General features: G+C 37.4%; 1 protein-coding gene across 1 annotated transcript in view; it reads right to left on the minus strand.

The window, feature by feature from the left end:
- Positions 1 to 1,169: 1,169 nt before the first annotated feature.
- Positions 1,170 to 22,578, minus strand: part of ZCWPW2 (zinc finger CW-type and PWWP domain containing 2) — a 135,652-nt gene continuing 114,243 nt past the window's right edge. The window contains exons 6-9 of the mRNA XM_034993411.1: positions 15,828 to 15,886; positions 14,660 to 14,727; positions 8,131 to 8,255; positions 1,170 to 4,913 (exon numbers count right to left, since the gene is read on the minus strand). Of these exons, the coding sequence (XP_034849302.1) occupies positions 4,752 to 4,913; positions 8,131 to 8,255; positions 14,660 to 14,727; positions 15,828 to 15,886 (414 nt within the window). The 3' untranslated portion in view covers positions 1,170 to 4,751. The remainder of the gene's footprint in view (positions 4,914 to 8,130; positions 8,256 to 14,659; positions 14,728 to 15,827; positions 15,887 to 22,578) is intronic.

Here is a 22,578-nt window from a genome sequence, read left to right on the forward strand (position 1 = left end):
ACTTAGTGGGTTTTCTATATATTTGATTCCAGTCCATTCTACGTGTCAAAGCCACAATTCTTTTCAAGACAGGCTTTTCTCTCCCGATTTAATTACTAGCACTTTGGGCACATCTGCTTTAAGCTTCATAGGAGGTTTAAAAGTCACTTTGTAATAGTTTGTAATGTTATTAGCCACACCCCTGATTGGGTCTTTACCCTGAGGCCATGTTTTTCTGCAAGCCACCTAGATTTGGTCTTTGTCTCTCCTGCTATGATTCAACAACCAGACCCTAGACTTGATCTTTGTCCCCAGGCCATATCTAAATTCGAGAATCTTTTTCTGGCTGGAGAGGCTGAAGATTAGAAACAGCTTTATTTTTTAAGCCAACAACTTCTGGGCTGCTTGCAAACTGTGTTTTATTTGGTTCCGAGCATATCTCCTTTCTTGTAGTATTTACCTATATGCATTTATATAAAAGCAAACAGCTCATGCTTTCAAAATTTTTCTTGGCAAACGAGTTTCTCCTAGCTCCCCCGCCCTTTCATTTGATTATGCTGCTCACTGCTCTGCGTGCTTACATCATGCAACAAATCAGTGGGTGGAAAAATCCTAATATTTAGATTTGCATACACAGAATGTTCCACTTGAACCTTAAGGTCAAATTTATCTGTACGAAACAACTCTTCTAGAACTCTACTGAGTGATAGCAAGATCTGGCTTAGCCCTAAAGAAGAACTTAGAATTTTTTAATTGTACTATGTTTAGATCTCTTCTTGGAACCATAGGGAAGAAATAAGAGAACAGGATTTGGATATTTCTATTTTGGATTTTCAGAATCTTACCTTTGTCCCTTGGAAGGGCCGCAGGTGCAAATTCTACCAGTCTGGAAGTGTGTGGAACAGAACTATACCATTTGTTAGCCCCAATAAATAGTGGAGTCATGGAATACCAGTTATTTGGTAGAGCATTAGATGATAGAATGGTTTGGTTCCATCAAAAGCATGACACAGATCAGTTCAAGTTCATGAATAAAAGGTTCCTCCTTTTTAAAATTTTTTAAAAAGATTTTATTTATTTATTTGACAGAGAGAGAGTACAAACAGGGGGAGTGGCAGGCAGAGGGAGAAGCAGAAGCAGACTCCCTGCTAAGCAGGGAGCCCAATGTGGGACTCGATCCCAGGACCCTGAGATCATGACCTGAGCCAAAGGCAGATGTTTAACTGACTGAGCCACCCAGGCACCCCAGGGTTCCTCCTTTTAGAGTTAACCACCAATTTCCTCCACAAAGGCTCTAGACTGATTTATAAAGCTTATGATAGTGCTTAAATCTATTAGTGGATGTATAAACTGTCTATGGCCCATTACCCTCCACTGCAGAACCAGTGAGTTCAAGGCTGTAGACACTATAGACTTTTGCAAGTATATGGGTGCACACCCCTCTTTATCCCACTGGTGGCAACAAGAGGCTAACCTATCAAAAGTGTATCGCCTGTCTCCACTAGAGATAAAGCTAAGCTTCTTACCTCTGGGAATCCCTGCATAAATTCAACTTTTAGCATAGGGCAAATGGACCAGGACTTCCTGGAATATAGGGCAACAGAGCTGGCTTTGGTGCTTACCTCTCCACAGTCTGTAGATCTAACTGGGGACTCAGCTGCCAACAGACCCAGCCCTTCTATAGGTTCATGGAGGCTGTATACTACGTGGGTTTGGCCCAACTCATTCCAAAGAGGATCAGTCAGCCACTCCACAAACTAGACAAAGAGGGGCTCTTATTCCAACCCAAATGTTTGGGCAGGAGGTCCTGACATATTGCCTTATACCTCCCATATCAAACTTGGTATGACTAGTGTACTTAGAATTTAATCTCCCTGGATGGGCAATATAATTTCCTTATGATGTCCTCCTCTGGGCCCAGCAAGAGGCTCTAGCTATAAAAGTAGGGTGTTGTCCACCTCTAGGCCTGCTTTAGGAGTCAGCATAATCACATATAAGTCCTTGGTCCCAGTGCCCCAGAAGCAGGTTTGTCACCTCAGGTTCTACTGAAAGAAGCATGTTAGTCCATTGGACCTAGGAGAAACAGGCTGTCAGAAGAGAAATGCTTCGAGACAACAATCGTGGTCATAACTTGCATAGTTTTCTGTGTGTTGATTGTCCTATGTTCTATATATATGTTTTCTAACACAGCAACTTCTGTGGAAAAAAGCCTAGGTTCAGAGAAATTAAAAAACTTGCCTCAGGTCTCCCAACAAGCACTGGGACCTGAAGGCCAGCATTGTGTCTCCACAGTCCCACTGCTCTGCCCTGGTGTATGTTATCTGGCCTGCCCGCCCTGGAAATGCAGTATTTACCAGTAGGAAGGGTTTGCCAGCCAGGCATGATTCTCAGCTTTGAGGATAGAGATGTTAGTTGACTGCTCCTTCATCCGTTTTCCTGAACACATTCTATCTGGAAATTTGAAAGTCTGTATTTTCACATGGACAGAGGCTCCCCTCTGTCCTCTTCTTGGAAGAGGCCTTTTCCCCAAGAGCCTGTTCTTGGAAGGAGATTGAAGTCTCCTCTGCATACTGAGCCAATCCAAATGTTTGTTCTCAGAACCATTTTGAGCTGCTCAAGGGCACAAAGACTTCAGTGGAAATTCCAGACTTCTACAACTTAGAATGTGGCAGAAATGAATTCAGTCTGGAAATTTCAGTATCTTACCTATAGAATCTGACTTTGATGAGCACTGGCTGTTCCACCAAGAGGAATTAGCTGCAAGTGTTCTAATTAGTCTACTACATGGGGGCTTATATCAAACACTTGAATTGTGGGTCAAGTCCTTCAAATACAATCGTAGTCATTTTACAGTTGATTCTAAGAAGTAACAGGAAAATGAGATCAATTACTTCTTGAGACATTTGTGAATATAAAATCATAGTGACAAGAGAAAAAAGAAAAGTTTTTCTGAAATGCTATGGAGTAAATTCTGTTGGAAGAAAAAGAGGAAGCCTTAACTTCCACTGTTTTATACCACTGGGAAGTAAATATGATGTATTGAGAGACTATTCATCATCACTCTGGTTCGTGGAGTGGTTTGGAAAGGCAGGCACTGTCAAAGCATGAATAGTTAGAACTTCTGCTGAACTCACACAATTTGGCCCAAACTGGGTATCTGCCCTCCATTTCTAATATGCATGTATTGATTTTTTAAAGATTTTATTTATTTATTAGAGTGTGTGTACGAGGTGGGGGAGGGGCAGAGGGAGAGGGTGAAGCAGACTTTCCACTGAGCGCGGAGCCCAGTGTGGGGCTCAATCTGAGGACCCTGAGATCATGACCTGAGCTGAAGTCAGACACTTAACCAACTGAGCCACCCAGGCGCCCCCAATCTGTATGTATGCTGACCTTCAGTGCACAGCATTGTGAATACCAAGAACCCAGGAGTTGTTCCTACCTCCCCCTACTGTTGCATTTCCATATCCAATCTCTAAATCCTAATAATCCGTTGATATTAAGGTAGCTGGAAGCCATTCCGCTCTCTTCATATAGCACCATATTCAGGCTCCCATAATCTCGCAACTGAATTCCCAAGCCGCCTCCTAACAGGCCCCCTGGCCCCAGTGTTACTCCTGCTCACTCCAACCTCTGTGCTGCTGCTGGTGTGATCTTTCTGAAATGTAAAAGGGATTCCGCTGTCTAAAACTCTCCACTTGGCCCCTGCAGTTACAAACTCCTTAGCCTGTTTACACAGTGCTGCTCATCTGCTGTGGTGGCCTTCACACCAGCACACGGTCACTCTAGCTAATTCAACAAGCAATAGGGCCAAGGTGCTGTATTGCTCTTTCTTCTCTCTCCAAGCTTTGGTTTCTGTTTCCATGTGCTTGGAATGCCCCTTCTCTGACCCCATACTCCCCGGAGAGAGATAGGCATGGAAAGCGAGCAAGTGTGGGCAGTAGAGACGGGTGCAACACGATGTAGAAGGACACTCACCAAAACTGTTCGTGGGGATCCCTACAGGATGGGGTGGCAGGGGAGGTGTTAAGGGAGTGGAATTGAATGATATACTTTTTGCCTTCCTATAATGCTTATGGATTTTTTTTATTGAGAATATGCTTAATTTATCTCTTTATATTTTTCACCACATTTTCCCATCCTCACCTTCAGAGATACTGAATCAGTGGGGAAGCATCCAGGATTCTGATCTTCCACAGCCTCCCCACCTCCCCCTAGACTCTGTTAATCAGTTTTGGGAATCGTGGTTGAAATGATTATTTCCCAATATAAGGCAACTGACACCTCTGAGAAAAACGTCAACTCTATTATACAATACTTTTTTATTATTTCCTTTTCTTTTGTAGTAGCTTAATTCCACTACCAATACATATTCTCATGTCTCTACTACACTTGAATTATCTGTACGAATTATAATAGCCTTGACAGCCATCTAAATAGCCACATTTGAATAAAGGGCCTAAATAATCATTGTAAAAAGCATGTGTTTGTGCAGTAAGTTTATAAACCATTTTAAAATTAAGGCAAACAAGAAAAAAAAGCTACAAATACAAGTATCACGGCTTCTTAAATCCTAAATTTTTAACACTAACTTAAGTACCATTTGATTGGTTCTCAAAACAATGGCTATTCTCAAAGTATAAAATAGAAAGTTATTATAAATATCAGCTTTGGTATAACATATACCTATTTCCCTATTTTCAAGTTTTTGACTTTGGGAAAATATAAACATGTAAGTGTTCTTATAATTAACTTTTGAAAATATTTATAATACCCTAAAATTCAGACATTAGAGCATCTATTTCTTTAAATTTGTTAGTTATATTTTCAATACATTCTCCAGCTTTTAATTTTATCCCATCAATTACAAGATAGTCCTCTTCATAGTGGTTTTCAAATGGACTGCCTGCTGGAACTTCAGGGTTGCATTTAGGTAACTGTAAAAATAACCACACAATTCATCAGAACTACATCAGATTTACTGGAAGAACAGGCTTAATTATTTGAACAAAATGTAAAGTAGTCAGTAACTTCACAAGCCACAGCAGTTACACAAAGCATTCCGTTATGCTGGTGGTCAAATAATGATCCCCATGTAGAGTAGAATGTATAGTAAATGTGTTAATATGAGAAGAACTGATTATTCAGGCCCTATCTCTTCTCCCCAACTTTATACATATTTAGTTTTAATATTAAGCTTTGGGAAAACATGATCAGCTTCATTCTATGAGTTTTCTATATTTGTTTATTTTTCAAATTATTATTATAGGGAATACAACTTAAAACCATTTAAATCACTTTCTCTGGTTATCTTCTCATAAGCCTCTGCATTACTTACAAATAGCAATTGTTTGCTCTAGCTCAGTAGGAAGGGACACTAGTAAAAACAATGCAAATAACCATAAACACACACAAGATTTATAACTTCAAGGCTCATTAAAGGTAGAGTGAACCTCCATGAAATTAAGAAAAAAAATAATTTATACAAGTATTTTCCCGTATCAAAAAATGTACCTTTTAATACAAATAATTATTCACTAAACTCTGTCTTATTTATATATGGCTTATCTAATTCAGGTGGATTTTATAAAAATCTGATACTAATTCCCTCTCATTGCTTGCAAAGCCGGGGCATGACAACCAGTGTTAATATTAGCTAAAGAAGAGTGTAATGAGGAAGGTGACTCTACTAAGGAAAATAATCTTATAAAACATTTCAGTGACAAATAGAAGAGAATTTTGATTATCCATGTGTGTATGCATTTTTTTTTTTAATGTTGCTACTCTCACCTATTGGTATAAATGCTTGAAGAGTAATCAACCTGAACCCTCATACGTGAAATGAAGGATGAAAACCATCAAATTTACAACTTTGAAAAGAGCTCAAACAATATCTGCTCAGAGAATAAACATGCTCAGAACCTTAAAATTACCAGGTGGCTCTTTTGCGGATGTTAGCTTGTAAGAGGCCACTTTCTCCTGCAAACACAACACAGCTCCAGTTTTAAGTGGTGTTAACTTTGGAAGCCATACTAATTTTCCTTACTAACTTAAAAAAAAGAGAGCAAAAAAAAGAAAAGAAAAGAAAAAAGAAAAGAAAAAAAAAGAAACCCCTGAGGTGATCATTTCTTTTCTTTTAAACTGGAAATTGTTCCAGCTTTGATAGTTGGTTTCATTGCTATTCTCCTCATTTAAAAGTGAACAAGGCCCTAAATATACTGAACCTGGTATGAATGCCAGGCTTACAAAGCTCAGTTGCAGAGAAGGGCTTATGAACCAGTCTGCAGGGGGCACTTACCTGCCTGCCAGCAAGTTAAAATGGTTAATTTTTACAATTCCTCATGGCTTTTGAAAGCATAAAATATTACAAGAATCTAAAACAAAAAGCAAGCTCCTGCCTGGTGATATATTAAAACTATGTATTTTACCTTAAGAAACAAAAATCAGAAGTCATTTTCTGTTCTATCATGTTACTGGTTATAATGGTAAAACAGAAGCCAATTCTGTGGCTGTAAAAGCCCCAGGACATCTCTATAAAAATCAACCTGGCCGGAGTTTTGAAAAGACAAACTGCAAAGACTGAAAACACATTGCACACAACCATATGGTGCTCCAACAAAGCACACATTTGCTAGGAAAGAATAATTTGTATATTAATTACATGTATATAATATATATGTCACCAGTCTATAGATCTTGTTTTACAGAAGGTAAGATCTATACAGAGAGAACAAGTTTTCTCAAAAAGGAGCTCTAATTGGAAAAATGGCATTCACAACCCATGCAAATTCAAATACAGGTTGATATTGCTGGTGCTAATTAAGAAAGCTATGTTTTTCAAGTTGGTAAGAGTTTTCAGCATTAATTTTATTTTCTTTTGGCATATTGATCTCTTTAACTGTAACTCTTGTATATTTTGATTTCTAAACTCAAGAAGGGAGGTGTTTATGAATCATCTTTTTTCTTTTTGGGAGTCCTGAATGAAATCACCCAATTGGGCAGTCTGCCAAAGTGTGTAAACAACCTTGTCCATATACAAATCCACCTTTTTCAGCATCTGAGAAGAGACCCACTGGAGAACAGGTAGTTGCTCCAAGTGAGAATGTGAGAAAAGAGATGAAGTAAGGAAATCTCAGCCCTTACTCTCCGGTGACCGCCACTGCCAATTCTCATCTGTAATAACAGCTAACCTTAGGTGTCAGTTACTATGCAAAGTATTTTTCCCGGTTTGCCTTATTTTAAAAAATCCTCTGTGGCATGTGATAAGCAACTGTGCCAAATTACACAAGTCCTCAACGGCAGGACTAGGAGTGGGACATTGATATGATATTCCAGAGTCAGTGCTCCTAACCATTGTGCTCTCTCGACTCCAGGCACAGTATGTATCTACACAGATGAATGAGAGAATGAATGAAACCTTAAGGATACAGGACTTCTTGCTGCCATTTTTCTCCCTATTTCGAGAACAGCCGTACTGCCTTGTGGAAGTGTCTGTGTTATGACTTATTTTTCTCACACCTACCACATTGCTGCTCTGTATTAATGACCTGGGCTCGCACCCTCATTTTATTTGTACGAACATGGAGCTGATGTGCTGAGCAGCTTGTCAACCAACTTAAAATTTATGTTGCCACATACAAATATTGAATAAAGTAAGCACACACTTACTTAGCCCAACATAGGTAGCCAAAAGAAAAAAAGAAGGAAAATTCTACCTCCAGTGTGTTAATAATGAGGTCTGTCCCTGCAGAGGTTGTTCTGTGCACGAACCAGGTAGGGCAGATGTCCTAGCAAGCTGCTCTTAGCCTGGCCCGTTCTCCTGACTGTTAAGATGGGCAGCAGTGGAGAGGTCTCTCTGCTGTGGCACCCCATCAGCTACTGTGAGCTCCCCCCCATTCCTTCTTCATTCCAGCCTCAAAGATCTGAAATACAAAGAGTTCCTCCGCTCACAGATTTTTTTTTTCCCCAAAGACTGATAGATGTATTCTGACTTTTCAACGGGCTACTAGTTTATTATTAACTTCAGGATAATCAAGGGCTCAAATTTCAGAAGGGAAAAAAAGAGTTCTCCATATAATTAAAATGTACATCCAGAAACAATTTCTGCCATGTAAAGAACCTGAAGTTGCTGTTTAGGCCTGATCCATGGGCTACTTTTGCTCCTGCATTTACCTCCTCTTCCCGCTCCTCTTCGGACTCATCAGGGGCCGCGGTTGGCTCTAGCGCCTGCTGCAGCATTTGCTCCAGCTCTTTCAGCATAGCCTCTGTCTCAGAGACAACTAAAAAACATCAGTAAAAAAGGCTACATCTTCATTAATTCAATCAAATCCGTAATCTTAACCACCCCAAAAGAGAACATCGTCTAAATGAGCCAAGATAAAAAAATAAATATTTTGTATAATTTTCATGTATGACCTCTGCTTGATGCAAAATAATTATGGATTTCCAGGTGAATATTTTACACTTATTCCTTTAAAAATGTAGGTGATATTCTTGCTATGGTCACAAAAAGCTCACTAGAAGGGTTTTTTGTTTTGTTTTGTTTTTTTAAATCAGGGCCAAACTAAATTGTTTTTTATAAACCAGGGGTCAGCAAACTCTTCCTGGGAAGGGAAAGAGAGTAAATATTGCAGGCCTTGTGGTCTCTGTCACCACCACTCATTTCTGCTGCTACAGTCCAAACCATAGACATGTACCTTAACAAATGCGAGTCACTATGTTCCTATCAAACTTTATTTACAGAAGCAAGTGGACTGTGGGCCACAGTTTGCCATCCCTCCGTAAATTCTTAAAACTACTGTTTAAAAGGGGAAACCATGTAATTAAATGGCTAGTCTATTCCTAATTCAAACACCAACAAATCTTAATTGCTTAATCTGATATCTATCTGTATCTATCTATCTAATCTATCTATCTATATATGTAGATACAGATATATTTTAAATACCACACTTAAACAAAATTTGCGTGTGTGTGTACTACTGTGACATGAATTTACTGAACTTGCTGAGATAAAATAATAACCCCACAAAAGAAATAAACTATTATATAACTCTATAGACTCAACTACTGACGAATAACATGCAGTTGAATTCCTGACTTAAATAAAATAAACATTTTTGTTTGATATAGTCTTGTTGAAGTAAAAATCAAGGAGACCACGTGTGGCCTGCTGTCCTGTACAACAGACAGATTGAGCATCTGAGAAGCCCTTCCAAAGGCAACATGATTCAAAGACAGAGGCCATGAATACACACCCCATCATTTTCCACTCTGGTGACAAAAAGCTGACATACCACCTCCTATTAGCCACCATTCTTTGGCAGGTCACCAAAAATCACACTAGGTAGAGCAGCTAAAAGTTCGTGGAACATGAAAATAGACCCAAGCAGGACATACGTGTTCAAGCTAAAATATTATCAATGAATATGGAAGCAAGGCATTCTCAGCACTAAGTTTTAATCTAATTGTTGAACATATTTCAAAATTTTCTAACTAATCATGTTTAGGAAGAGTGCATATGATATATGCATCCCTTTATGTGTGTGTGTGAACACACACACAGTCATCCTTGTAAACTAAGCATGTTGTAAGGTAAAAAACAGAGATTGTTAATGTGAAAAGTTTTATGTTTCCTTTCCTCCAGTTCAAAAGAATCCATGTTTTATCAGAATCTTCTTTGTTGATAATCTTCTCTCATCTTTCACTCATAAGAAGGAAATTTTAGTGACTTTAAAAAAAATTTTTTTAAGGTTTTATTTATTTATTTGACAAAGAGAGACACAGCGAGAGAGGGAACACAGCATGGGGAGTGGGAGAGGGAGAAGCAGGCTTCCCACTGTGCAGGGAGCCTGATGCGGGGACGGGGCTCGATCCCAGGACCCTGGGACCATGACCTGAGCCAAAGGCAGACGCTTAATGGCTGAGCCACCCAAGCGCCCCAGGAAATTTTAAAATTCTGCTAGAACATTATTAAATAATAGTGTTAAATAAAGTCATGGGAGGTTATGAAATAGAAAATTTTCCCTTTCTTGGTTGTCACTACAGTATAAAAAAATTTTTAGTTAACATTTTTCACATTATAATTTTATCTAATAAATAATAATTTTTCTGTCAATACTTATCACTTGCCCCAAGTACTTTTATATTCATTCTACAAATATCAATTATTTGCCTACTAAGGGCAAGGGACTCAAGAGAGTAGGCACAGACCCATGAACCTCCCTGGCCATCATCTCTTCCCAGCCAGTCTTAGGTTTTCTCTATGGAAGACTTCTTTCAAAACAGTTTGAAAGTAGCATTCTGATAAGCCATTTGCATACCACAGAACCAGTTCTTATGTTTAAAAACACAACAAAAACTATAACTGACCTGTTAGTTTTGTCCACATATATATATGTTCTGTGTAATTGCTAAAGCATAAGAACACAGAGTTTGAACTATTGTGTTCTAAAACAATGGTATTCCAAATTTGGTAATAAGCATAAGAATCACCTGGAGGATTTACTACAAAAACATGAATGCAACCCATGTCTACTGGCTCAGAATTTTCTAGAGGTATGTACATTTTTATTGAAGCAATTTTGTTAATGGAATTAACCTCTCTTTATGATAGATTTCCTACTTGGTAACCTGTTACTTAACAGACAACTACTTGTGGTTATCTTCACACTGATTCTCCAGTCCCACTCACGGATGTTGTCTTTTCCTACTTTACATTCTGAGTCTACAGAAATTGATACTGACATTTAATGCACTGTTGAGAAGATGGATTTTGAGCTACACTGTAAAGGAAAAATGGCACGCAAACATCTTTATATTTCTAAGGCTAGGCTAAAATACAATCAATTTATGATAATGAATGTCATTGCCGAATGGCATTGTAGTCCCTCCATTTTCAAGTGATCTGGAAAAATATGTACACTGCCTTTTGATCAAAGGGTAGACAAAGTAATGGATGACTTCATAAATCAACCAGGGTTCATAACACCAACTTGATTAATGTCAAATTCTGCCACCAGAGCAATGGGAGGTTTGCTTTTCTAAATAGGTATTCCTATATTGTAAATAGATAGAGTTCAAAAATAATTCTCAAGAAACAGCAGTTACTGTAACCTACAAACTAGGTTATCAAAATTGGCCAATGATATCCTTCAAAGATAGAGACAGAATGAATGCTTTTGCTGATTGCATGACCAATCATCTTCTATCAATACTGATTATCTTGTAGTTTCCCTGACTTGTTTCAATTTGTTGTTTAGAGTAAAGTGGTAGCATTACAGTTATTCCATCACTCAGAGAAAATTCTTTAAAAAGGTAAGAAAAAGGTATCTCTTATACGTATCTGGCTTTTAAAAGTGAATTTTTATAAAATGATCTGTGTAGTTTTTCCATCCCTGATAAGAAGTAACTTAGTGCTGGTCTCAATAAATCAGTTGCTATTTTAAAAGTCTTCAAATGTATATTTATAGAGTTTTCTCCAATCTCTACTTTTCTACTAAATCTTTAAAGAGGCTGTTTATTTCCTATGTAAAGAGGCTACTGGTTAGGCTACCTACCCCAAAGCTGGCACTGAAAAATATCATCTTCAATAAACCGTCAGGGTCATTTCAATATTGAAATTTTGAAGGCATTCTTATGGAAGAGGGGGAGGAGGACAAAAAAGTACTTGGGTTTTGTGTTGTTATTAAGAAACCACAAACACTCCTCTTGTGTGCTCACAGTTTAAATGTAGAGATGAGTAAAATACAAGTTGGAATGTAATGAAGAAGAGAGCACCATTCCTGGAGACACAAATAGAAATAGGAGGCAAGGAGTTTTCTAGGAAAGGCGCAGGTAGGCGAACCCTACCTTTTAGTCTATAGGTTAAAGGTAGCTCCAAACCAAGAGTAGGTGGGCAAAGTTTGTCCTGAACAGCAAGAAATCACCTTTCTCCCTGTCACCCCTTCTACCTCCCAGCCCCAGCCCCTAAGGCCTTCATGCCCCACCCCCCCTCCCCTTTGGGCTTTCCCCATGATTCAGACCTTTCCTGTATTAACCATCCTTTTCCATGCTTATCTGTCTCAGGTGGCTCATGAATATATCCTTTGCTAATTTATTAATGAATGCCATAGATTATCAGTTGAACCCGGGTAATACGCCAACCTTTCATTTATTTAAACTTTTATAGATTGTCTACTACCCAAAAAGAAATGAGGTATTTACCAACAAAAACCAATGATACAACAAAACAGATGACGAAAACCCAAAGACAAAAAGAAATCCAAATCAGTTCATTAAGGGGGCTATGAAGGGCAATAACGAAATCTTAAAATTGCTTAGGTCAGCTACCAGTACCGCACCCAAACCCGAAGAGTTAGCTTCACGATTCCTGATATTCAAAGCAACCAAGGAAACAGCTGCACACTTTGATTAATTTTAAGAAGATACGTGACTTAGAAAAACCATATAACCTCTTAAATGTCTCGGTTTCCCCATTTATAAAATGGGAGATATAATATCTACCTTATTTACTTCATATAGATCTTACAAGGGCTAAATAAATATATATGAAGTGTTTGGAACAGTGAAGACACATAGTAATTGTTACAGGTGTTGGCTACCATTATTACTATTGGTATTATTATTTCATCATTGTAGATGAATTTTCTTGTCCCTAAGCACTGAAAAAAAATGAATCAGAGAGACAGTACAAATATAATTCATAATATTCCTGGTAGTAATTTTCCCCAAAACACAGATCTGCTCAACAAATAGCTATTTCTAAGATTAAATCTGCATAGCCATGGGCATACAGTTTAAATTATTGAATGATCCCTCAACTTTTCCTATTAATTTCCAGAAGTCCTCTCCTTGTTGGATAAGAGGGCTTCTACTGCATGTCTTAATCACAGATGAAACAAGTGACATGTGGACAGGTAAAGTAGCTACACTTGATTAGCTCTCCTCCCGACTTCTAACTAAGGAAGAGAGAAAAGCAAAGGGTAGAGTTTAAAGCCCAGAAAGGAATAGCAAATCTGGGTAGTAGGTTGATGGGAGACTGTAGCACCTGGGAGTGTAAGGAAAGCGGTTCCAAAAAGCAGGGCAGACATTCAAGAAGACGGTAGAATTTTCACTTGTTCTAAGGCTGATCCTACTCAAGCCAAGAAGAAAAGGAGTGATTTCAGAGACTTAGGTTAAGGGATCCACTGAAATATGGGTAGGGGTAAAAAACTGAGGGGGCTTAATCCACTCTTTCAAGAAGAAGTCAGCTCTCGCAAAGAACACAGTAGACTAGATGTTTCTGCTTTTTAGTTGTTTGAAATGGGCTAAAGGAGTAAAACATAGATCAGATTAATGATTTGAACAATTCACTATTGCGACTTGAAAGCCACACAGAATGTGAGACTCCTGAAAGGGTGTCAGTGGATAACTATGGAGATGCATTCACTCATTTATGCAGAAGAGTGATTTCTAGTCAATGGATTCCTGGCTCTGATAGCTCTCTTCTGCGGTAGCCCTTTTGAGTCGAAGGCGGAAAGGATCCCAGCATTGGAGCCCTTAGCTGAAGTACCAAGGTCTCCTGGTGGGAACTCAGTCCAGGGATAAACTGCCTTTTGCCTTTCTACAGGAATATTTGAACTAATTATGTGAGGCAAAGGGACAACATAGCCAAGAAAAGGCACCCATGTTAGCAGGAAAGTAGCAGCAGAATAAATTTAAGAAGAGATAGAAACAACAGAATTTTGGGGCGCCTGGGTGGCTCAGTCATTAAGCGTCTGCCTTCGGCTCAGGTCATGATCCCAGGGTTCTGGGATCGAGCCCCGCATTGGGCTCCCTGCTCGGCAGGAAGCCTGCTCCTCCCTCTCCCACTCCCCCTGCTTTTGTTCCTTCTTTCGCTGTGTCTCTCTCTGTCAAATAAATAAATAAAATCTTTAAAAAAAAAAAAAAGAGAAACAACAGAATTTTGTAGTGGTTTAGGAGAGGAACAAAAGGATTTAAAAAAAATAACTATTCTGTCCTTCTTCTGACTGCTTTCCTTTTTCTTTTAATAAGACTAAAGATGAATGGCTTATTTAGTCAGTTGAAAAACAGTGCCATAGGACCTGGGGGTGGACACAATGGAGAGGGAATATGGCGCGGATAACTACTTGGGGTTTAATGGGCTTTGGAACCTCTTTGCATGGCTGCCAAAGTTCCATCTTACATATAAGCACTTGCCTGCTTTTCAAGACTATCGAAAATGAAGGAAGAGTAAAGCTCCTTTGAACACTAAAACTTTCTCCCTGCATTCCACATTCACCCTACTGTGTTCTAATACCAATGGCAATTAATTCAGCTGGAAGCCCTAGGCTGCTGCTTTTCTTTTTCTCTCCCTTTGGCACCCCAAGGACCCCAATAATTTTGGAATGGAGAGCTCTGGATTTTAATGTATTGATGCGGGTATTTCCTCCCACAGCCACTGGTGCTTTATTTTTTAAAAAAATTAAATACATGATAGAGTCAGAGAAAATTTAATTCACAGAGATAGAAACCTAAAGACAACTGAAGAGATCTAGTATGCAAATCAATACCAAAAATGACCCACTAATAGTTCTCATATATGTATTTATGTACAACATTTTTTTCTTCCAAAAATTACAACTACATTTGGTAGAATTAAAAAGAAGTAAAAGAACTAAAAGCAGGAGAGGTTTTCACATACCCATGTTTTCCTTCGATAAGGCATCATCTGAACAAACATTTTCAAAAGAGAATTTAAAAATAGCTTTCCTAGAAAAAGAATTTGACAGATTTAGTTTCAAAAGAGCAATCATGTATATTTAAGTGGCCATTTGTATATTCATTGATAATTATAAATTATGAATATATTTCTTTATCTTGAGGTAAGTCTCCTTGGTTGTTTTATACAGTAAGACAGCATTATACAGTGAAAAACCAAAGGGAAATAATATTGATCTGAGCTCTCACTAGGTGAAAAGCACTAATGACCCACCAAGTACCTTCTATAGGCTTTTTCATGCAATCCTCCCCCAGAGAACCTACTAAGGAATTGCTACTCTGATTTTATAAAGAAACTGAGGCTCTGAGAAATTGAGAAATTTGACAACGTAGGAAATGGTTGAACATGACACAGCTAAATTCTGTCAGACTGCAAAATCCATGCTTTTCCCACAACACTGTGTTGCTGACTTAGAGAACATTTGTTCAAATGCATTTTCTCTAACCATAAGATCTTGAGAAAGCCACTTAGTTTCCCTAAGTCATAAGTTTTTCACCTTTTAAATAGAGATGATTATGATACATCCCCTACCTATTTGATGGGGTTATTGTGAAGTATAACTAAGATAAGGCAGTAAGGCCTTTTTAAAAATTTAATTATTCATCCTCTGAAGAAGGACAAAGAATAAGAGAAGGACTATCATATCAGAGTCAGACTTTGTCTTTGAGCAGGACTCCTTTAATACAGCACTGATTACAAGTCATCAAAAAAATAAGTAAATTAACTGTGTGGTTGGTTCAATGATAAACACTAAAACTTGTCATCGGTGGCTTATCAGTTCATTATAAAGGCCTGTTTCTGGTTTGCACTATTTTTAAACCAAACACCTGCTTCTCATCTGCTTGCTCACATGATATTAATCTTTGATAGTTCTGCTTCAACATATCTGTATAAACATAAAACTTTCTCCATACTTCTAAAACTACTACTTATCACCTTAATTCTTTTAGAAAATTTTAATGTTTCCCTAGAGAAAAAGAATCAAGAATCAGGGGGCAATGTCATAATAACTAAATTATACACACACACACACACACACATATATATACACATTTCAATTTTATCATAATATTTTTCAATAAAGAAATACCTTTTCCTTCTTCTAAAGTTTGGCTTCTTCTTTTCAGTAGTGTTTTTGGAAACTTGCATCTATAAAATAAAAACAAAAAGATGAGTTAGTTCAAATGGGACTAGATGAGTTCAGTAAGATAATGGGTCCTATATGATCCAAGTAATTTAGTCCAGAAGAAAAACTCTGGCCCACAGCTCTCAACCACACCTGGAACCCCAAGTCAACCACTTCATAGTCACTACAATTACACTGATCTGCTCAACTTCCAGGAATAGTAGACTAATCCAAAGAGTGCCCATCTCCCATGTCCACCCCCCTTCTCACTTCACAAACATATAATAACACTAGACAAAACAATCTTTATGTTTTAAAACATAGATGACCTTTAAAGAAAGAAAAAGAACTATTCAGATGCCAGAAACATAAGGGGTGCAACACTATATGGATAGGAAGTGACATGGTAAAGGCCTACAAAAAATGTATACCAGGATAGGGCCAAAAGCGTTTGGGATTTTAATATCTAAGCAAAGACGAGATGAAGGATGTGGAGAAATTGGCACCTCCATTCATTGTGGGTGGGAACGTGAAATGATGGAGCCACTTTGGAATACAGTTTGACAGTTTTTCTAGATGTTAAACAGAGAATTACCTTATGATTCAACAATTCTACTCCTAAGTATATACCCATGAGAAGTGAAAACATTATGTCCATACAAGAAATTGCATATAAATGTTCATAGCAGCATTATTCATAATAGCCCCAAAGTAGAAACAACCCAATGTCCATCGATGGATAGATAATATGTAGTCTATCCATACAATGGAATATTATTTAATCTTTAAAAACAACAAAGTCCTGACAAATACTAAAACATGGATGAATCTTGAAGCCATTATGCTAAGTGAGAAGTGAAAAAGTCAGACACAAAGACCACATGTTGTATGACACCACTTATACAAAATGTCCATAAAAAGGCAAATCCATGGAGACAGAGATAGATTAGTAGTTGCCAGTGGAAGGTGGGAAATGGGCAGTGACTGCTAATAGGTATGAGGTTTCCTTTGGGGTAATGAAAAAATGTTCTAAATTCATATAGCGGTATTGATTGCAAAACTGTGATTATACTAAAAACCACTAACTGCATACTTTAAAACCATGAATAAATTACATCTCAATAAAGGTATAATTTTTTAAAAAAATTGGTGACATGGAAAAATGAAAAGTAAGGAGATAGAATATATCAGTGATTAACAAATGGAACCCAACATAGCGATATTACTGTTAGAAAATAGCATAATCATAGATAAAAAGGTTTATTACCTAATGCTAAAAGAAACAATCCACCCCAGAAAGTATATCAGTCCTCATCTGTATATATCTAGAATCTCAGCCTTAAAATATATAAAGTGAAAAACAGAAAAGAATCACAAGTAGAAACTGATAAATCTACAGTTAAAAGGAGATATTTTAATTTACTTCTCATACAAAAATGAAAAAGAAAAAAAATAGCAAAGAAACAGGAACATTCAACAACACAGATAATGTTTAATCTAATAAACACCTCTTGAACCTGGGACTGAATAATTAAGGAATACATATAGCTTTCAAGCCTGAAACATTTACAAATTTGACCACCTACTAGGTCACAAAGGAAGCCTCAAAATAGTAAAGTAACCTCTCTATTTTACAGACCACAGTCACTAGCTAAAATGCAATAAAATAAGAAATCAGGGGCGCCTGGGTAGCTCAGATGGTTAAGCGTCTGCCTTCGGCTCAGGTCATGATCTTGGGGTCCTGGGATGGAGCCCCACGTCGGGCTCCTTGCTCAGCGGGGAGTCTGCTTCTCCCTCTCCCTCTGCCTGCCGCTCTGCCTACTTGTGTTCTCTCTCTATCCCTCTGTCAAATAAATAAATAATCTTTAAAAAAAAGAAAGAAATCAAAACCCAAAAGATAGCTGAATAAAATCTGTAATCAATTCATAGATGTAGAAGAATTACATTCACCCATGAACCTACCCATGATAAGAGTTATGATCTATGTCATTTGGAGTTATTGTGTCACATTTTAGTTATTGGTATACGTGACTTATTTTCTCACTGGGTAATACATTTGTCTCCATGCCATTCCTTGCACGCTATAGGAGCACGTGAAGTGTTTGTGGAATACATGAATGAATAAATGTTCAGAGAAAGATACAATAAAAACAAATATCACTAGGAAAAAACAGTGCCAGTGTTACTGTCCATTCTGTCCCATCGTGGCTGTTGATTTAAGCGTTTAACAAATTCATACAATTTGCCCTCATCTCCTAAGACAGAACCTCAATGCAACTTTCACCTCAATGTTAGCTTCTTTTGTCTTTTCACTTTAACCTGCTAAAGTGAGCAGTTTCTTAGCCCATTTTGTCTAATCTTTCACAGTTACACTGATCTTAATTTTACTGATCTTGAATCAAACAACCACACTGCAAGGGTGGGAACAATTTTTTTTCATATATATTAAATGTTTAGCAGCTAGCAGAGTGCCATTCACATTGTATGTTCAAAAGCATTAACTATAATGAGATGAAGGTTGAATTTAATAACTCTCAAAGCATTATTAAACAGCTTAAATACCTCAATAACCATTCAAAAGAAGTTTGTATGAAACACTCAGGGAATTCATATTACGATGATGCTAAAAAATAAGTGGACTTTGTGTGTGTGTGTGTGATCTGCAACCACAAGGTTATATTCAAATATTTTTTCCAGCCCTGTTTCATATATATATACATGAAAGTAAATAAAGTAAAAAAGCATATGGAAATATTATTGTCTAAGTCATTGTTCTACATCTCCAAAGACAATGTAGAGCTATTATTTCTATCTTGTTATTAAGGATCAATTTAAATTATGTGCATATTTGAGTATAAAGTGAAAGGGTTGCTACAAGGGGAAATAAGATTAAAGTAACAAAGTACAAACCACTTCATAGGTATTAATAGAAAGAAATACTGTTAAATAGCTACCATAAATCAGGGAGATTTCTGTTAGAGATAATAAATTCCTTTCTACTTTGTTAAATATTCCATAGCAGCCAAAATGAAGTAGTCAGTATTGCCAAATGCCCCGTACTTTCCAGCTCCAAGCCTTGATAAAATATGCTATGATGGAGAAGAGCACTGAATTTGGAATGACAGGATCATGATTTGAATTTAATCCCTGGTACTTACTAGCTGTATCACTTCCGGTAAGTCACTGACTTACCAGAATATCTAGCAAGAGCCTGGTATAAAGTAGACACTTAATAAGTATTTTCTGACTAAACGACCATTCTGTATTTCAGGACCTTCTTTTATAACTACTGTTAAAAAATAACTATCTCAAAGCTTTTGGGGGTAAGATAAAATTAAATAACATCCCAGAAGGTATCTAACAGTGCTCAACAATTAGTCAATGTTCAATCATTGTTTAACCCGTTATACTAGTCCACTGGGCTAGTGTCAGAATTCTATCCTTTTTCCTTAGAGCATATGACAGAACTTGGCACTTTGTTATGGTTGGACTTATGGTAATCCATTAGTTTCCCAAGGCTGCCATAACAAATTAACACAAATTTGATAAAGCATCAGAAATTTATTTATTTATCGTTCTGTAGGACATAAGTTTGTCTCTTATGGACAGACCCTTAAAGATACTTGTCATTGGATGTGGGCCCAACTAATCCAGGATGATCTCATATCAAAATCCTTACCTTAATTACATCTACAAAGATCCTTAATTCCAAATAAGGTCACATTCTGAGGTTCCTGGAGAACGTATTTTCTGGGGGCTACTATTCAACCCACAAGTAGATACTATAATCTTTATCTATTTCATCCCTTCCACTTCTCTTCCTGTGTTGCAGCTGATTTTCCCATGTTGTCGAGCCTCATGCTATTCAGAGTCAGGGCCGCCACGTGCAGAATTAGCAATACCTGAGGGTTTGTTAGACATGCAAATTCTCATGCCCATCCTAGGCCTACCGAATCAGAAACTCAGGGAGTGGGGCCCAGAAATCCATATTTAAATAAGTTCTTCAGGTGACCTATACCCCAACTAGAGTTTTCTAGGCCTTGGTCTAGCCCACACGCATCCATACAAATATAATGCTATATACTGTCATTGATTTTAAAGAAACCAAAGCAAGTATTAATTCTTTTCTTGCTAGATATAGAGGAATCTACGAGAAGCATATGTATAGAGAGCAAATGCCATTTACTGAAAAATATATATATATTTATTCAATGATAATTAGGACTGCTGACTGGAATGGCAAATGGTAGAATTGCCCTTAATTGCCACAGACAGATAATCCATAAGAATTGTGTTTACATCAGATTTATATAATCTTCAGAAAGTGACCTGACGTTGCCCATATCCTTAAGTCACTATTCATCTAAATGAAAATAATTTTATTTTTAAGAAGAACAACTGTTAGCTGTGTTAAATCTGAGGGCATAACATTTTGATTCAGCATTTTATGCTCATAGAAGACATAAATATGTTTTGTAACATTCCATTGAGAGTAATTGTCAATCAATGATCACTAAAGAGCTGCCTACTTTGACAGAATTTCCAAACGTGAATCTGTGTCTTGAATAATAGACACAAACTCCTTGTCAAAAGTTATCATATAGAAGGAAAAGCCAATATTCTTATTTCCCTTTGGAAAATCTGCTGGGGAAATATGCTTGGAATAAGGATGAAAACTAGTTTTATGCAGCATTGTAAATGATGGTTATTACTTAATCTGAGTTTCCGGAGAGTACAAATAATAAAGTTAAGTTTTCAGGCCTAGATAATGATTGTTTTCACTCTTCTTTGAAAAGGGAGAAAATTAAAATAATCATTTTCTAGCCCTATTTTAAACAAGATTTTAACACAGAGAATACAAATCTAGTGCTTCTTACATAAATGTCACTCGATTACCATATGCTCCAGTCCAGTCGCTCTTAGTAGAGTTCAGTATTCCTGCGAGATTTGAACAATATCAGAGATCAGTCCCTGGAAATATGACTTATAAATATCTTGCTGTCCCCTGCACTATCTTTAGCCATGTGTAATTTCTCACTAAAGCACTGTGGATTTCTCTGCTTTGAGGGGTTTAGCAGAGAAAACACTGGAGTGTGTATTCAAGCAGTGAGCTGAGACAGAGGAGAGTATTTTCCCTAAAAATAGAAGTTGACCACTAGACCACCTGAAGTAGAAGGCATGAAAGACTTTCTATTAACACCTCCCAATCCTGGCTGAGGATACAAGTAACAGCACACTTCAAGAAACTCTATGATTAGCTACTTCACTGATAATTTTTAAAGTCTTGGATTTAATTTTTTTAATGGTCTTTGACTATACCAAGGATAAAACACAAAATCAGGAGGTTTTTTTTTTAATAGGACAGGTTTCTCTCATATCCATAAAGAGATTAAAAATACTAAAAGCTAATGGAAACAGGGTGTCCAGGGAGTAAAGACCTGCATGAAAAGCAGAATTTATGTCACAATTGTTTATCTGATTGAATGGTACCAGTAAATTAGATTACTTGACCTCTATTTGGAGACTCTAAAAACCCAAGTCTGTTGCAAACAATTCCTGTCTGCACATAGTTTTTCCTGAAGTCACTGGGCATTTTAGCAAGAGGAGAACAAGGGTTTCTAAGGAAGACTTCCTAGAATTGACATACAGGTCTACCTTGGAGCTATTATAGGTTCAGTTCCAGACCACTGCCACAAAGTGAATATTGCAATAAAGTGAGTCAAATGAATTCTTTGGTTTCCCAGTGCATATAAAAATTATGTTTATACTATCCTGTAGTCTATTTGGTGTGCAAAGCATTATGTCTATAAAATCAATGTACATACCTTAATTAAAAAATACTTTATTGCTAAAAATATGCAAACCACCATCTGAGTTTTCAGCAAGTCCTACTCTTTTTCCTGGTGGAGGGTCTTGCCTTGATGTTGATGGTTGCTGACCGATCAGGGTAGTGATTGCTGAAGGCTGAGGTGGCTGTGGCAATTTCTTAAAATAAGGCAACAGTGAAGTTTGCCACATCAATTGACTCTTCCTTTCACAAATAATTTCTCTGTAGTATGTGATGCTGTTTGAAGGCATTTTACCCATAACAGCACTTTCAAAATTGTAGTCAATCCTTTCAAACCCTGCCAGTGCTTTATCACCTAAGTTCGTTATATTCTAAATCCTTTGTTGTCATTTCAACAATTTTCACAGCATCTGCACCAGGAGTAGATTCCATCTTAAGAAACCACTTTCTTTGCTCATCCATAAGAAGCAACTCCTCATCCATTCAAGTTTTATCATGAGATTGCAGCAATTCAGTCCCATCTTCAGGCTCTATTTATAATTCTAGTTTTCTTGCTATTTCTACCATATCTGCAGTTACTTCCGCCACTGAAGTCTTGAATAACTCAATGTCATCCATGAGGGTTGGAATTAATTTCTTCAAAATTCCTGTTAAGTTGGTATTTTGACCTCTTCCCATGAATCACAAATGTTCTTAATGACATCTAGAAGGGTGATTCTTTTCCAGAAGGTTTTCAATTTACTTTGCCCAAATCCATCAGAGCAATCACTCTCTATGGCAACTATAGCCTTTTGAAACGTATTTCTTAAATAATAAGACTTGAAAGTTGAAATTACTCCTTGACCAATGGGCTGCAGAATGGATGTTGAATTAGCAGGTATGAAATCAACATTATTCTCATTGTATATCTCCATTGTAGCTCATGGG

Source organism: Mirounga leonina, unplaced genomic scaffold (genome assembly GCF_011800145.1).
Source record: "Mirounga leonina isolate KUSES-001 unplaced genomic scaffold, KU_Mleo_1.0 Mir_115, whole genome shotgun sequence".
In the NCBI taxonomy this organism is placed as follows: domain Eukaryota; kingdom Metazoa; phylum Chordata; class Mammalia; order Carnivora; family Phocidae; genus Mirounga; species Mirounga leonina.